This window comes from Antechinus flavipes, chromosome 3, assembly GCF_016432865.1.
Source record: "Antechinus flavipes isolate AdamAnt ecotype Samford, QLD, Australia chromosome 3, AdamAnt_v2, whole genome shotgun sequence".
Taxonomy (NCBI): domain Eukaryota; kingdom Metazoa; phylum Chordata; class Mammalia; order Dasyuromorphia; family Dasyuridae; genus Antechinus; species Antechinus flavipes.
The window spans coordinates 165633476-165652156 of NC_067400.1; the positions used below are offsets into that span (position 1 = coordinate 165633476).

Consider the following 18681-nt stretch of genomic DNA (forward strand, 5'->3'; position numbering starts at 1 on the left):
GTCTTTCCAATTAAAAATCCAGTCCTACATTTACAACTTCATACTTTTGTTAACTCAAATTCATTACTTGGAAGAAACAATTGTGCTATTATTTATGCCAAAATTAAAAAAATAATTTATGATACTGCTCCAAAACAAAAGATTTTGTTTGTTCACTACATATTATAAATGGTGAGAAAAAGTTATTTTGCAATTATTTGGTACAAGCATATTTCAAGATTGGGTGCTCTAAGCAAGATTCTAAGCTAGATTCTATGCTAGGTGACCTAGTTTAGGGGGGGAAAAAGTTTGCAAAGCTCAGGGGAGAACTATTATTTTGAGCCCAGCTTCTTAAATTGTGGGTTGTGACCCCATATGGAGTCTTGTAAATGAATGTAGAGATTGCGAAATTATGATTTATTATCAGCAAATGTTGAATTTGCATATCTATTTTATATACTTCTATAATGGGGGTCACATGACATTTTTTGGGAGAAAAAGAGTTGCCAGTGGCAAAAGTTTAAGAAGTTATGATTTAGATGATTCAGTTTATTTGAATTCTTGTAATGCAAACGAAAGAAAATGAAGAAATCTGAAAAATGCCGTTTCCATCATGCATATGCATTTTTAAACTGTTTTGTTATGTTACAGGTCAACTGTATTTTAGAAGCTTTTGGACATGCTAAGACAACACTTAATGACTTATCCAGTTGTTTTATAAAATATTTTGAACTGCAGTTCTGTGAGAAGAAAAAATCTTTAACAGGAGGTAAGGATAAATTATGTTGGAATACAGATAGATCCCTTGTTGAACCACAAGGTGGCAGAGGCACCCAAGAAATGATAAAGAATTACAGTAAACATGTCCTCAACATTCCTGTTCTATTTTAATAGATTTATCATGGCTAAAGACCAAATTTGACAGCTACAGGGAAAACAGATTAGCAAATGGCTTAATTAGGGTCCTGTTTATGCTTCTGCTGTCAATTCAAATATTGGCTTGCTGGAAATAAGCCTTTTTACTTTCTTTTCACATCTTGCCTTTTGTAACAAGGACCAAGACTGAGAAAATATTTTCACTTACTGATCTTAATAATTGAGACATGGGATTTTAAATACTGCTACAACCATAGGTTGCAGACCTAAGGGAGAGGATTTTCAAAATGCTATTCTATATGATTTTATGATAATCTGGGATGTGTACTCAACCAAACTAGAAAACTCAAATTGAAAGAAATCACATTAATTTTCTAAAACCTGTACCCAAATGAACCCTGTTTCAAGAACAATTTTAATAAAATCAGCACATCAAGATATTCACCAAAATTAAATTCAGCTAATCAATTCAGGCCAGTTTTCTAATGAGAATACAATAAAGCTCATCATTATTACTGTTTTTACTTCATATTATATAATGAGCTGAGATTTGTAAGATGCTTTCTTAGCGGTAGCATTCTGAAGAGACACTACAAATATTATTCATTTCCTATAGACTCAGACACTGAGGCTAAATAATTAATCTATGTTGTCACACCTCTGGTGCCAATTTTGTTTTCCCATCTTTAATAATTTTTTTCCTCTATGTAATTAATACTGAAGAAAAATCAGATCTATGGTTGTTTTTGAAATTTGATATATTGCAAAGTTTTTTTTTCTTAATAAATATATAATAGGATAAATATAATTTAAGGAAAAAATAACAACTGACACTAGTAAATAAGCTCATATAGAGAAATTTGAGCTAGTCATTCATATATAAACTATGTCATAACTACAAATGCTTATTATTAACATAAAAATGTAATTTTGGAAGATTGACTACTAAAAAAAGTCCAATTTCTGAGACTTAGGCTTTAAATATGAAGGGGTCTTCCAACTCTAATTGTGGTGCTTTTCCCAATTTTGCATGAAAGAACACCAGTAAATCAATTGAGTCATGCTCTGAATGTCATTATGTTTTAAAGAATAACTTTTTGAGAAACTGGTAAAAACAAACAAACCAAAAAAAAAAAAAAAAAAAAAAACCTCACTCTGAAAATTAAGGATAAAGGAGTGAGTTGTTTTGTTGTTGTTGTTAAGGAAAATTCTGTAATCCTCTTTCCTAAACACTTTATGGCAGTAATGAGTCAAGGGATTCCCATTTTAAAAATGATTCTACTTCAAGAAGAATAGGAATATTGGCTGAGTTCCCCCCATCCCCCAAATTTAGTTCACCACTATCCCCTCTGATATTTTAAATGAATGTTTGGGCTTCTCTAGATTGCTAGCAATTTATTGTATAATGCATTGGGACTTCCTATATGATCTATTTCATATTCCATCAAGTTATAGTATTGAAAACTTAGAATAGCTGGTCCTCATAAGGTCAGTTTTGTATTGATGATCCCCACCTCTGACTACTTCTAAGTGAAGTCTATAGGCAGTGAAAAACGTTTTCTAGAAATCTCATCATACTTTATTTTTTCTGAAAGAATTGAAATTTAAATGATTTCTTTTCCTCTAGAACAGCATTAATAATTTATCTTTCCAAAATAAAAATGATCAAGAAAGACATTTATATGTAGATATGTTTATTGAATTGATATATTTATTGAACCTACACAGCATATTTTGAATATGGCTTCTTGGTCATAGTTATTTTTTTTGTTTTTGTTTTTTTTTGCTTTTTTTTTTAAACTCTTAAGTTTTGAAGGTTGCTGTTGTGGTTTGCCCTTTGTTATCAAAAAGTTCCATGATATCAGGGAGGTGAGGCCATGATATGCAAGTGAAGTGATTTTAAGTGAGGGTGAGGCTTACAAGGTCACCTGCCTCCCTTTCCTCTCCATAGCCATCTGGATCCAGTAGTAAGATATAGGTAAAGATGGCTGGAGATGGTCCTGGATGAAATAGGAAACCTTGGCCTTTTTTAGCTGAAGTCTTCAATAGGTCTCAGTTCAACTGAGGCCCCACCCATTCAGTGATTAAAACTAGGTAGCAATTGAGATCTCCTCTTTTACCTAGACCCCCCCCCCCAAAGTCTAAATGAATGAATGAATGGGAGGGGAAGATCCTCAAAGTTTCTGGCCAAAACAGAAATGATTGCTATTTACATTTAGAATCAATCAGGAACCAAATAATGACCAAATAATGTCTAGGATCTATTGGGGTCCATTTAGAATCTGATTGATTTTGTTTTAAGTATTGGTCTTTAAGAAAGAAATCTACCCAGTAAAATCCAAGATATCTTGGGAGGGTTAAGAAGTATAAAGGAGAAAAACAATACTTTTGCTTTGGAGGACAATTACATACACACACACACATACACACACACACACACACACACACACACACATACATATACATACATCTATGTGTGTGCAAGAGAGAGAGAGGAGGGGGAAAGAAAGGGAGGGAGAGAGAAGGAGAGGAAAAGAGAAGGAGAGGAAAGAAGGGAGAAGGGGGTAGGGGGAGTAGGGGGGAGATAAAGAGCAAGAGGGGAGGGAGGGACACAGAGTGGGAGGAGGGATAAAGAAAAACTTAGTCAAAAGATGTAGATGTAAATATTTGTCTGAATAGATGATATATGTTCTTGGTCATTAAAATTCTTTAAATAGATACATAGTTTTTACTTTTCAGGGATGATGCTGAAAAGATTCTTTTTTGAGAAAGGATTTTGGAACAGATGATTTTTAAAACCCCTTAAAACTCTAATATTACATTGTTCTGTTTCTTTATTCTAGCTTGGTATGCTCTAATAACTAGCAATAAATTGCCAAGTAATATAATTCAATAGCACTTTTATGCCCCAAAAGCTTTTATTTACTGTGACAATGAGTATAGTCCTGAACTAAAATAGTGTGTATATAATGTAAAAAAGTAATGACCTAGTCCTTTCCCTAATTAAAGCAAAAGCAAGAAGTATAATCATATTTGTCTTTTAGTATTTAATTACTAAATTGATATTTGCCCTCTCCCCTTCTAACTAAGTCAAATGCAGGAAAATAAAAATGCTATTATTGCAAGAAATGTGAGATATTTTAAAATTTTGGAGTTTCCTTTAGCATAGTGTCTTTTGCATGAAGAAGGTTCTCAATACATCTTTCTGGAATTTTTGAATTATCAACAAATTAAACACTCATCATAATACTTTTTGTCTGCTCTAAGATTATTATATCTAAGATTTTGAATTCTACTTCTTGAAGTAAGGAGGAAATTCTGTTGAACCAACTGGTATTAGTTCAAATACTAAATGGCATTAATTCAAACTCTGTACCTAAAAGTTTTTATTTAGTTTATTTTTCTTTTCAAAGTAATTATTTTAATCATTTTAGAGGTCATGACATAAATGTATATGTAAAATTGTCCTCCAAAATTCAGAGTTAAAAAAAATAACAAAAGCCAAATAACCATAATCAAATTATACTTTGTAGGGTATACATAGATAAATAAATATTTCGGTTGTGTCAGCCTTTTCATGACTCCACTTAGGGTTTTCTTGGCAAAGATCCGAAAGTTGAATATACATGACAAGTCCTTTATAGTGAATTCTTTCTGTTGTCTATCATTTTCTTCTTTCTTATTATTCATATTCTGTTTCCTTTAATGTATCTTGTCATTTCTCTTTTTCTTTTCTCTTTCCTAACTGACATAATAGCTAGTCTTGGCATTTGAGCCATTACAACCTGCGTTTAAGTTCCATTTTTAATATACATTGGCTGTATGACTATGGGCTAATTACTAGACTTGTCAATGATAGAGCCAACTAATTACTGAGATGCTTACCTGCAATTTGGTAGAGGAAGTTTCTTCATCTGAAAGTCCTCAAAATGAATTTATATGTTCTATTGTTATCCCTTTCTTTCATCAAGCTTAGTAAATGCCTCACTTTTCACCTTTATCTTTTCTTAACATCCTAAAAACATAATTTTTATTAGTTTTTTTAAACAAGGCATATTCACTTTGTCTCAATTGTTTCTAATAGAAATTAAGGAAGTTTATGAAAATTAAGTAAAATAGGATAAATCGAATACATTTCTCCAATATGCACCTTTCTTTGTGTAACCATACACATTCCATATATCAATAACAGTGAATGTCATCAGTCTCCTATCAGGTCAAGATTTAAATTCACAGGCTTTGGAAGCTTTCTATTTGAATGACTGAAAAGAAAAGAAAAACAAGAAAGCCTTCTTAAGTTTTTGTTTAAATTCAATTTCCTCTGAAGTTATAGTCACGGAATTAAAGCTTAACCCAGTCTTGATTTATTGATATTTAGGCCAATTTACATATTTGGTAGCATATAACCCATTTAAAATAGAATCAAAGATATAATTAATCATTTTGGTGTAGAGCAAGCAGCATAAAAAATTCCGTCAAATAAACTTTGTAACTGCCATAGTATAACAGACTTAGATCTGAAAGTCTTGAAAGGAGCTGCCTCATTTTATTGATAAGGAACTAAGGTACAAAAGTTTTAATTGATCTGAATAGAGTCACACAAATTGTAAGTGTTAGAAAGAAGATTTGAATAAAGGGTACTTAAGATTAGATATCTAGCATTCCTTCCATTATACTATATATAAAAATAATCTAAGAGGTAATTAGAAGCTGTGCATGGTGATTTGACCCAGAAATTGAGGCTACCAAAGAAGCTGAAGTTGGCATATCTCTCGAGCTTTAGAATTCTGAGTTTCAATAAGATAAGTAAATTAGGTTTCCTTACCAAGTCTGGCATCAATTGGGTGAGCCTCTAGCAGTGGTGGAAGAAGAACAACAAGTTGTCTGAGGAGGAATATTTCAGATTGGAAATGGAGTAGATCATAATTACTCTGTCAATCAGTAGCAGAATTATGCCTGTGAGTAACCCCAGTACTTCCAGCTTAGGTGAAATAGGAAGACCCAGTCATTAAAACTGAATTTTAAAAACTAATTAGAGCAAATTTAGTTAGGTAGGAGAGAGAATTAGTTACTTTGTGGCTCACAGGTGGGTGTTATTAAAATATTATTAAATGTTATTAAAATAGCTTTCTACTTCAATTAAATTTTCTTCCTAATCATATGCTAAATCAAACACTAATTGTTTCTAGCCTGCTATAAGAAGGCATATGCTGACAACATGCAAACAAAAATTTAAACATTGCAGTTTTTTAAATCATCATTTTACATTTTTGTTCCTTCCAAATTTCTCACTAATCACTTGGAGCTTCTTACAGTTTCCAGTAGAACAGCTTCTCTGTGGGCCTATCATCATGGTCATTCAGTCACAATAAAGCTTTATCCAATAGGAAATAAATTTGTGTGTAGATTTAAGTTTAACTTTTTGAGTATTTAAGAATGCCAAAAAATCATAGAGAATTTAGTTGTAATATAATTGATGCTTGGCTGCTTCTTTGACAAAAACTAAGCAATAGAGCTAACTGCTTTCTTGATAAGACTGTGCTTAGCCTGTGTGGTAAGATTATGTCATTACCAGAGGAAACATTTTTGCTAAGGTAAAAGTTTTCATCCTGTTTGCCTACAAACTCTACCAAGTTTTGTTGCCATTGTAATAATACATTTGCCCACACTGCCTTGGGACATGTTGAACAAGCATCACAAGACCATTACAAGCTTTGACTCTCCTAAACAAGGATAATAACATCCCAAGGAGGAGATGGGGCAGCTATGATGGTGCTGTACTTTTCTTTACAATAATCCTGGGGTGATTCTCATTATCTACATTTTAAGCATGAAGAATATGACTTTTAGAGAAATTATATGATTTACTGAAAGTGCTTAAGGCTATCAAATGATAGAAGTAAGAGTTGTAAAATGTTAGAGCCGGAAGAGACTTTGTCAATAATCCAGCCAACCATTTTAATTAGAATCAACTGAATCCAAACTCAGTGAAGTTTTTATTTCTTTACTTATGAATGAAACAAAAGAATTAGAGGATATTTGAACACAGGAGAAATTAACTGTATCATTAATCAATTAACACAATTTTATTGAGTTTCTAATATGGGGAGGGAGGTAATGTCCAAATTATGTTTTTCTAGGGGATTGAAGTCATGGTAGAACAGTGGATTTTGAGGGAGGTTTAAAGATACTGCTGGAACTATTGAGGACATTGCAATACTTTTTAGGGAAAAGATATATGTATGTATGTATGTAAGTGTGTGTATATATGTATGCATGTGCAGACATATGACACATATAATACATGTGTGTATACATATAGTGTCTGTGCATATATACGTGTATATACATGTACACAATACATTTTCTTTCCTTTTAAAAAAAATTAGTGTACACTGAAAAATATCCAGTCTAAAAAAAAATCCCTGCAGAATATCTTTCTACACAAATTACCATTCATACCATATATAATACTTAATTATACCAAAAAGGTATAGTTTAGAAAATTCATATTGAAAGTCTTTTTAAAAAAATTCAAAGTCTTTCAGTCCAAGTTATTAGTAAAAAGAAATGTACATCCTTTCAATGGACACACTTAGAATTGAAAAATCCCAGGTGCTTCTTTAGCTAAGAAACCAATTACCTTCCCTCAATTATAACAATTTCATTTCAGTTATATAGAAGAAATAATACATTTCCTTCTAGAAGAATATTTAGTTCCCCTGGTAGTTTATTTTATTTTACATTTTTAGAAAGGAAAATGTCCATTAAGATAGTTTTTGAAACCCTACTGATCAGAAAGCTGTTAATCCTTAGCAATTTTTCTCCCTGCTGGAGATGAGCTAACAAGGATGATTACTAATTACATTTTTTTTCCTAATTCAAATGGAAGGTTTTGAAGTAGCTCTATGGGGTGGAGTTTGATTAATTTTGAATGCTGCTTTAAATAAAGCTTACACATATTATAAAATCAGCATGTGAAAGTGTCATTTGTATCCCTGAGTGTAGAAGTGTGATAATCATGAGGGCTACCCCACTAAGCCTTCCACTCTCACCTCTCTGTTCCTTTCCTTGATGAAAAAGGGGAAAATGACTCAATTAAGGAATCTCATTGCATATGTGTCTGAGGTTAATAGGAAAAGATTTTTATACTTCTGTATTCTGGTTTATCTGAAGAATTAATATCATTAATATAATAAAAATTATAATGGGGGAAATAAATTCAGCAATGAGTTTGTTTAAAAATCAAAAAGAAAATAAACCTTAATATCGGATATTGCATTTGAAAATCCCCTCAAATAAAATGGCAATTACAAAATGGAAAAAGAATGTTTTTGAAGCATACTACTGCCTTATTCTCTGCTTTTCTATTTAATTTTAATACCATCATGGTACTTAATAATGTTAATTTTCTGCCATGTTTTAAAAAGGAAAAAAGGAGAGAGAGAGAGAGAGGGAGGGAAGAAAAGAGAGAGAATTTTTTTGTTGTTGTTGACATCCAGACTTGAATTTTTGAGGACCTTTTCTCCATATTTAGTGAAAAATGAAGGTCTTGGTATACAATCCTGTTAAGAGTTCCATGAGAAGTCTCCTCAAAATTTTTAAACTCACTTTGACTCTTTTGCTTGAACTGAGTACTTCCTGACAGCACATTTAATGTAAATAATGGAACTTGTTCTTAACTTGCATTTTATGGCCAAATATCAAATGAACTAATGTCTATAAATGTAAGTAACAATTAGTAAATTATTTTAGTAGGGTCCTATTTATAATTAAGTTGTAATGGATAATTAAGGTCATCTGCCTTTATGAGAACTGTCATCCTATAAATATATTGACTATGGAGTCTGGGATGTGTATCAGAAAACCTCAATAATTTACATATTCTTTATGCAGTTCTAGCATTTTATCTCTTACTGCTGATCATTAATAGCAAAAGGTTGAAGAGATAATTGTTCAAACAGATTGAACATTCTTGTTCTACTAACATTGTTAGTTATATGCTAATCATATACTAATACTAACATTGTTGACAACAGACTTGTAAATTCCCAGAATATGCATCCCCAGGTATTCCTTTGACAGACAGACAGATAAATAGATAGAGAGATAAATAGATATTTTTTGACTAGGTGAAAGAAACCATTCTTTGCCTCAATTTCTACCTACTCTTAATCACTATATGGGGGCAGCCTCAATCAAATCTAACTTTAAAAGGCCAAGGTCTCCCATCATACACTGGGCCATCTCCAGTTGTCCTGATCTATATATATCTGGTCACTGGACCCAAATGGCTCTAGAGAGGATATAAGGCAGGTGACCTTGCACAGCCCTCCCTCACAGAAATCGTATTCACTTGCATGTCTTGACATCACCTCACTGTTGTCATGGTCCTCTTTGAAAACAAAGGTCAAACAACAACAACAATATATTTAATAATATATCTTGCAGAGAACCTGTTGATTTGCCTCAATAGAAGAAGTTTTCTCAATGAAAATTTACCAATTTTAATTAGAATGTGGGGGGACAAGCTAGAAGAATAGTTTTCCCTTAACTTCCCTACAAATGGCTTCTCAATGTATAGTCCTGTGTGACAAGTTTCTTATTGTTAAATTCCTAGGCACTTAAATTTCACACTTCATTATTATTAAAGGAATTTTTCAATTGTTTAAGTATCTGCCATTGCATCAAGATATGTGTTTGAATGGCTAGGTAGTCTTTGTAAGATTTCAATGGCTTTGGAAGTTTCCAACTCTATCCCTTTGGTGCCTCAGGGTATCTTATGAAATTGAATACTTTTCTTCATTTGCCACAAAAAGTTTTCTTGTGTTCAGGATGGCAAAGGAATAATAGCTTCTATTTCAATTGTGGGATTTTATTTTCCAGGGTATTTGTTGGATAACTTTTACAAACATATCCCTCTTCAATGCAGAAAGCATTTCAGTACTTTAAAAAATACAGAAAATAAGAAAATTTCTCATATCAGCATTTAGTGGCAGTGCTCTAGGGGGAACATCCACTCAGATTTAAAATTTTTATTACATTTTATCTTAAAGGACTATATAGGAAAATAAACGAGCCCATGTTACAAAGTATCATAAGAATGAATAATATTCATGAAAATTAGATGAATAAATATCATTTAACTGTCTTTATTTTTCTAAATCAGCCAGGATTTATACTTATATGCTAGAGAAGACCCGACTTGTTTCTCAACCTCTCAGCCAGAGCAATTTTCTTATTTTTTACTTGTTGATGGATGGGTTAACTGCTGAAGAAAAATATGCTCTTCGCCTTAATAACATATCTGCACACAGGTAAGTGGTTAAGCATTTCCAAAATAATTAATATCAATTTTCCGATTTTTCATGATAAAGTTGATTTTTCCAAAAATAGCTTTAGATTTCATAATGATAGAAAAAGAATGACTAAAACAAAAAATATATAAATTATTTTAACCATAAATGCAGTTTTAATTAAAATCTAAGTTCTTTTCAAATTTCATTGCTGTGCATACATTTGTACTTCTCTAATTTTTAAAACTGAGGGTAAAAAAAATGGATAATGTGTGTTAGAAAGACAACAATAGAATCTGATAGTAAGCAAATTTAAAAATTCATTTTTATCATTATGGAGATCAAAGAGATTAAGAGGAATTGTCTAGATTGCTTCATTTGACTATTTTATTAGCTATTAATGATTAATTTCACATTTTCAATAGTCTTTTAATGTAATGATATAAACCTACTGATGAAGAATTAGACTCAATTCAGCATATATTTATCATTTGTATAATACATAAAAAATACTATGCTAAGTAGGCACTGGGGATACAATAATTTTTTTTAAATGATACAGATTCTAGCTTCACAGAGGTTATATTTTATGTGAATTGAAAGAGAGTAGTGGTTATATATAAAACAATATAAAATGAGATGAGGATGAAGGAATATTCAAATTATTTTAAGACAATTCTTTACTAATTGAGAGAGTAAGATAAATGTCATAATTGATTTGAACTTAAATCAACTTCAAATTTAAGAGATTAATTTTGTATCCTGAAGGTACAGAAGTACCAAAATAATTTTCTTCCCAATTTCACAGGGGAGTGAAATAGGAAAGGAGATAAGAACAAGGGGTTAGCATTCCTTCTAAGCATTGTTATTGTTGAGTGATTTCTGTCCTGTCTTACTTTCCATGATTCCATGTGGGGTTTTCTTTTCTTTCTTTTTTTTTTAATTACAGCTTTTTATTTTCAAAACATAATCAAGAATAATCTTTCAGTATTGACCCTTGCATATGGGTTTTCTTGGCAAAGACACTATAATAGTTTGATATTTCTTTCTCTAGCTCATTTTATAGATGAGGAAACTGAGACAAATAGAGTTAAGAAAACAGGATCACACAGCTAGCAAGTATCTGAGGATGGATTTGAACTGTTGACTCTAGGCTCAGCATTTTATCCACTGTATCACCTAGTTGTCCCATTCTTTATATACCGCTGTATAATGGTACTGCTGGATTCATACACCTACCTTTTTCTGGTACATTCTCCTCTAAGGTTACTTTTCATTTACTATATATGTATCTTATAAATCTCTATTTATATAATGGTTGCCTCCCCCATTAAAATATTATAAGCTTCTTGAGAACATTTTTTTCTTAGTATCTCCAGAACTTCACATAGTGTCTGACACATAGTATCTTAATAAATGCTCATATGTGATTGATAAAACTCAAAGACACCTTAGCAACTATGTATGTTAAATTGCAGAGTAGGAACCTGAGCCGCAGAGAAATAAATTGCCTTACCTAAGGTTATACCTAAAAATTTCCAGAAACAAGTTTTAGAACAAAGATCTTCTAACTTCAAGTCTGGTGCTTTTTCCTCTATAAAACACAATTTCTTGCATCTTCCATTGGTAATTTCTTTACTCTTCCCTCTTCATGCATTTTATCCTTCATCCCTATACATAAGAGAAAGAGGAGGACTGAACTTAAAGGTATTCCAAAAAAATGAGCAAATAAATAAATGAAATGTTTCATTATTCATACCTTTCTAATATTTTATGCTAGACAAACATCCAAGATATTAAACATTCATTTGTGTTTTGTTTTATAACATTTAAAATAAAATCTATCCCTCCTTAAAATGAACCCCAATCTAGTTTGTAACTCACCAGATTTTTTAAAAATTCCCTACAGAGAAAACAATTATTAATTAATTTTTCTCTGGTCATTCCATTTATTTCTCTTCCTCAACACAGTTTGGAGTTACTAAGCATATTCAAAAACTGAGATAATGGGAGATACTTTGCCAAGAGTCCCCACAGGAAAAACCTCAGCAAAATCTTGAATAATTCAATCCCCATGAACAAAGCTGTTATCTCATCAAAAATCTCCCAAGCATCCAAAAAAAGGACTAATTCCTATCCCTCAGCAGATCTATATATTCCATCTTCAACTTCAGAAGTAATTTATACCTAAACATTTGGAAAATAATGCTTTCCTCAGCCATTTTACCAGGGGATCAATTAGGATGAATGAGATCTTATATTGGTGATTAAAGCTTTTACCTGAATAGTATAGATGAAATTTGACAAAATCACATAACATTGTGACTTTAATTTGTCTAGAGATCTCTTCTTGATTTATAAATCAAATATGTTCAATGAGAGCCTTTCTTGAAATTGCTTTGTGCTCAGCTGGATGCTTTCTAGCATTCAAACATTTAACCTCTCATTCCACTGATATCTCTATTTAGTACCTCAACAATAAAGGGAAATTGAACAATTTGTAGTTTGACTATATGTTTGCTCACATCACAAGTGAAGCCAAGACTGTTTTTGTCCAAGCATATTGCTATTGAATTAGCAAGCATTTGTGAGATATTTACTGGATCCAAAATAAGAACAATGAAGTTAATAAAAGACTATTTCTTTCATAAAGTAACATTTTTTTATTTAATGAATCTAATTGATTTATTAGTTTAAAAAGACAAATGAAATGGCAGTTTTGCAATCTGTATATAAAATATTTTCTCTGCATCCTCAAGACTCATATATTCTATTATTTTTTTCTACTTAGACAAAGGTGAGAAATAATTTCAGAAAAAAAATATTTGCTTTAAAAAATTACAAACATCAAAACCACCACTGCCTTTTATTTATTCATTTTACTCTGATGTGGAAATTATTTATATCAGTTTGTATTCAATTGATTACCTTTGTGGACTTTGAAATATACTCACGATCCTAATATGCCTTCTTTATTGAAAGATTGCAATAATATTTGTTACATTTGTATATTACTTAAAACAATTTATATATTCTTTTTGTGTAACATCTGACAGATTTCATCACATTACCCACAATTCTCCAACGATGTGTATAATTTGAACGTTGGATGGGGCACTTACTTGACTTATGCTACAAGACTGACATTCACAAAAGGATAATTAATTGTTATTGTTTCCAAATGAATGGCTGCTTAGTAACAGTCAACCTTGTGAAAATTGCTTTCCCTTTTGTTCCCGGATTATTTATAACTTCTGAATTCAATTCTCCCTGTGCAACAAGAAAACTGTTTGGTTCTGCACACATATATTGTATCTAGGATATACTGTAACCTATTCAACATGTAAAGGACTGCTTGCCATCTGGGGGAGGGGGTGGAGGGAGGGAGGGGAAAAGTCGGAACAGAAGTGAATGCAAGGGATAATGCTGTAAAAAATTACCCTGGCATGAGTTCTATCAATAAAAAGTTATTTAAAAAAAAGAAAGAAAGAAAGAAAGAAAGAAAGAAAGAAAGAAAGAAAGAAAAGAAAGAAAAAAAGAAAGAAAGAAAGAAAGAAAGAAAGAAAGAAAGAAAGAAAGAAAGAAAGAAAGAAAATTGCTTTTCCTCTCTGTCCTCTGTTTCCTCTTCCTATAAAGGCCTGGATATGATTAGATCTGATTTCTAAGGCTCCTGCCTTATCATGTGACCTGCCCATATAAATTGTTAATCAAAGAGTGGTACTACAGCTTCTAGCTTAGGCTTCCACTAGGTGTCCTTCCTCTCCACAAAGTCAAATTTCAGGGACTATGAATGCCATTCATACTGGAAATTTCTGTTCTCAGTTTTCAATTTCTGTTTCAATTTTTTAGATGTTTATTTTTCAGTCTCTATTTTGTTATATGTGAATAGGGATATATTCATTTAGTTTTAAGAAATACAGAAAAATAACTGGGTTACATTCCCAGAAGCCAGGAATTATTGGGAATGCAGTTATTTTCTTTTCTCTTTTCCAGTTTGGGATCATAGATTTAAAGCTCTAAATAATTTACAGATCATTTAATCTACCTACTTGATTTTACAGATGAGGAAATTGAGTCTCAGAAAATGGGCCTTTCCAAAATCATACGGGTTCTAAATGGCATAAATAGGATTTTTGAGGAATTGAGCCTAATCCTTTAATTCCAAATCCATAATGCTTTCTACTATACTATCTTTTAAAAAATAGATTCAAAAGTTTGGAATTCCTTAGTTTTGAAAGAGACATAGAAGTCCAAAGAAACAATTCATTCAGCATTGTGCTTTTTCATGATGGGGTTGATTTCAGTATTAGCTGTGAAAGATAGACTATTGCCATTATACATATTTTAAAAAATAAGCTGAAAGCCAACTTCAGGTTGATTTTCTTTGTGTGAACTGTGTCTCACCCTCTGTTATGATCAAAGGAAACTCTGAGTCATTAGTTATTTGTACTCATGATTGCTGTCTAAAAGAATACCTATCACAGCAGAAGCCAACTAGAGTTTAAATTTAGTTTAGAGAGGATTCTGTACTAACTTTTGCATACTTAAAGTCTTCAGTGATCTGTGTTTTGTTTGGATAGATTATTCCCTCTGGCAGGATGTATCATAATTTCTCTATTACTCTGAATATATACATACACACACATATATATGTAATGTATTTATATATAGTTTATATGTTAGACTTCAGTCCTCTGAATGTCATTTTATTCTTTTATATGGAATCACAATATACACATGTATGAAATATACATACACTAACATACATATAACATATACATGTAAATGTGAACATACATAGATAGATATAGTAATAGATGTTTGATAATAGAAAATTATATGGTACTACACCATGGTATCTATATTCTGTCCATCAACCTTATTATAATCTGTCTGAGTCAATTCATGACTTGTGGCCATGTCTTTTTGTCATAAATCCATAAACCCAATCCTTGGAAATATGCATAGACTCTGAAAAGGCCATAATCAAATAACTTTACAACTTGATAGAATCAATTATCCTAGTACAGCTTTTGAGAAGCAGGGTCATCTTTATGCCATGATGGGGGAAGAGGCTTTAACAGAGAATATTTGCAATATGAATGCTATTTTAATGGGGAAAATGTTTCACACAGTAAATTAATAAAGGGTACATCTTCACCCCATACCAAAATAAGATCAAAATGAATATATGATTTGGGGATAAAGGGTGATACCATAAGAAAATTTATAGTTTATAATCATTTATAGTTATATAAAAATACTCTAAATCACTATTGATTAGAGAATGCAAATTAAAACAGCTTTGAAGTACCACCTCACACCTTTCAGATTGGCTAAGATGACAGGAAAAGATAATGATAAATGTTGGAAGGGATATGGAAAAACTGACACATTACTTCATTATTGGTGGAGTTATTAAATGATCCAACCATTCTAAAGAACAATCTGGAACTATGCCCAAAAGGCTATAAAAACGCACCTCTATTGACCCAGCAGTACCATTACTGAATCTGTATTCCAAGAAAATAATAAAAGAGGGAAAAAGGACCCACATATGCAAAAAACATGTTAGTAGCTGGGTTTTTTTGTAGTAGCAGATGTCCATCAATTGGAGAATTCCTGAACAAGTTGTGGTACATGAAGGTAATGGAATATTATTGTTCTATAAAAAACAATGAACAAGCTGATTATAGAAAGGCCTGGAAAGATTTCCATGAATTGATGCTGAGCAAAACAAGCAGAACCAGGAATACATTGTATATAACAACAGCAAGAATGTGCGATGATCAGCTATGAATGACTTGGTTTTTTTCAGTGGTTCAGTGGTCCAAAACAATCCCAATAGACTTTGGACAGAAAATGCCATCTGCATCCAGAAAAAAAAAAAAAAAAAAAACTAAGGAAATTGAATGTAAATAAATACACGCTATATTTACCTCTTTTCTCTATTTTTTATCTCACCCATAATTTTTCCATTTTGCTCTAACTTTTCTCTCCCGATATGATTCATAAAGCAATGTGTGTTAAAAATAAATCAATTTAATACAATTAAAAAGGGTACATCTTAAAGTTCATTAATATTAGTTCATTGCATTGTAATTTCTTGTTTGTCAGGACTTTTCACTGTGGTTCCCTTTCTAGTATACAATATTTAATTTCTTTTCTTCATATTTTAGCCAGTTAAAATTGAAACTGTGCCAGAAGCTGAATATATTATTGAATGGTGGCATTTCAACATATTTGAAAAAAAAAAAGATAGTCATTTATTGTGGATTAGGTTATTAAACAATCAATGGAAAAAATGGAACTTAATATTGAAGAATTGAAGTTCAGAAAGTTTTTTTTTTTTATTCACTGAGTTTTCTTTTTTTTTTTTAATTTGAGACTTAAGATAAATTGATTCTTTGGTATTTTAATGATTCATCATATTAAGGAGCAATTCTTGAATTAGAGTTCTGTGATACAATCCATCCTGTCTGGCTTCAACCCCATGATAACAATATGGAACCTAATAGAGCTTTAAGTACTCATAACTTTGCTGAAGAATATTGTGTTGAAGTTCCAAAAAGGATTAGACTACTACCTATGCAGCCAGGAGGCACATTTCAATGATACTTTGGCAGAAAGCAGAGTTGTAGGTGGTTATAGACCCTGGTGTTCTGTTCCCATTCTAGGTACTAAGTACACATCACTAAGAAAGTGCAAATTATATCACATTGTATCACACAAATTATATCATATATACTCAGGTACCTGGGTCAAACTCTGATGTAAGAGTGTATAAACACATCATTAATCATCATAGCACTGCATTTCAATGTAGGATAAAGAACACTAGCTGTAGAACTAGACCCTAGGTTAACTTCAAAATATGTCAGAGCCTTTTCAATGCATCCCTCAAAACAAGCAGATTAGTTGTTTTTTTTTTTTTTTTAATTTTTAAATGTTGAATTTTGAGTCAAAAAAATTTGGATATGCATCCTGACTCTTCCACTTTCTATGTATAATCTAGGATAGGTCATCTGACCTCTCTGGGTCTTAATGATCTCATTTCAAAAATTAGGAGATTGGACTAGAATTGACAGAATGTTCATTAGAATTCATAAAAAATTGAAAATTGGCTGCCACAATCCTGAACAGACTCCTATCAGTCCTCGATAGTTTCTAAGATCTCTTCCAGTTCTAAATCTATGATCTTTGATCCTATGACTTGGGTTTAAATCTCAGTTCTATTACTTAATACCTATGTGGTTTTCAGTGAGTCATTTTATTTCTGTCAACATCAATTTTTTTTTTCATCTGTGAAAAGAAACAGCTAGACTAAAGCATATTTTATCTCTCTTTTAGCTCTTGACAATTCAGTTTTCCTAACTAGTTAGGTTCTTCTAAAACTAATGTTGCTAATGGAATCAAATCATTTTGTGAGGTTGATGAGTATAATTTAGAAGCCATTGTGTAGTTCCTCATCATTTTTGACTTATCTTTTGTACACACACACTATATGTAATATATAGTATTTCATAATATGCACAATAATTATAAATTTTCTATATATTTGCATATAAATATAGAGAATTAGAGGGACTAAAATGACACTGATTTTGGGAAATGCCAAATACATGATGTTGTTTAGTGGCCAAAACAGGAAAATTCTTATTAGGATCTATTAGGAATAGAGTTTCAGTGCCTCTGAAAAGGAATAATAAATTCCTGTGGTAGGTAAAAACTATCAAATTGATGTTAAAAGTTGTTTTAAAGAGACTCATTATAGTATTATTGATTGTATTGGTTAAATGAAATTCATGATTTAGAGTACAAATACTAAAACAATACATTGTTGCTGTTTAATGATTTCAGTCTCTGTAATTCCATTTTCCTTGGGGGGGGGGGGGGAAGGGGGCAAAGACTCTAGTAAATTTTTCTCTAGTTCATTTTATAGAAGAAGAAACTAAGGCCAACAAGGTTAAGTGATTTCCCCTGACACTAGATTTGAACTCAAAAAGAGAAGCCTTCCTGACCCCAGAAGTGGCACTCTACTGTGTCACCTATTTCCCAAAATAATACATTACTTTTTACTTAAACTACTATAATAATAACCTAATTGTTGTCCTTTTCCCAGTTTTCCTCCAAACAATCCTTTACTTTTCTTTTTCTTCAAATCTATCCTTTGCCCAAAAACCAAGATAATTTTCCTAAAGCTCAGATGTGACTATATCATTCTTTTGATCAAAGGGACTTTAGGGACTCTCTGTGACTGCCTCTGGGATAAAATCAAAATTTGACATTTAAAACCCTCCAGAATCTAATTTACACTGTACCTTTGTATATCTATTTCAAATTATGTCTATCAAATTATCTTTGATAACTTAAGATCTAGCTAAACTGGACTACTAGATGCTCCCCAAATACCATAGCTTTCTTTTGTCCTTATAGTAGAGAATCATCTACCATGCCTTGTATGTACTTACTCTTCACCTCAACATTTAGAATTTGCCCGAGTAGTCACTGAATTCCTTATACAAGCTTT

The 18681-nt window shown here is 31.7% G+C and overlaps 1 protein-coding gene across 1 annotated transcript in view; it reads left to right on the forward strand.

Annotated features, from left to right (window-relative positions):
* The window catches only part of MYO16 (myosin XVI), a 722870-nt gene that overhangs the window by 330937 nt on the left and 373252 nt on the right, over positions 1–18681 (forward strand). The window contains exons 15-16 of the mRNA XM_051984178.1: positions 631–748; positions 10025–10172. Of these exons, the coding sequence (XP_051840138.1) occupies positions 631–748; positions 10025–10172 (266 nt within the window). The remainder of the gene's footprint in view (positions 1–630; positions 749–10024; positions 10173–18681) is intronic.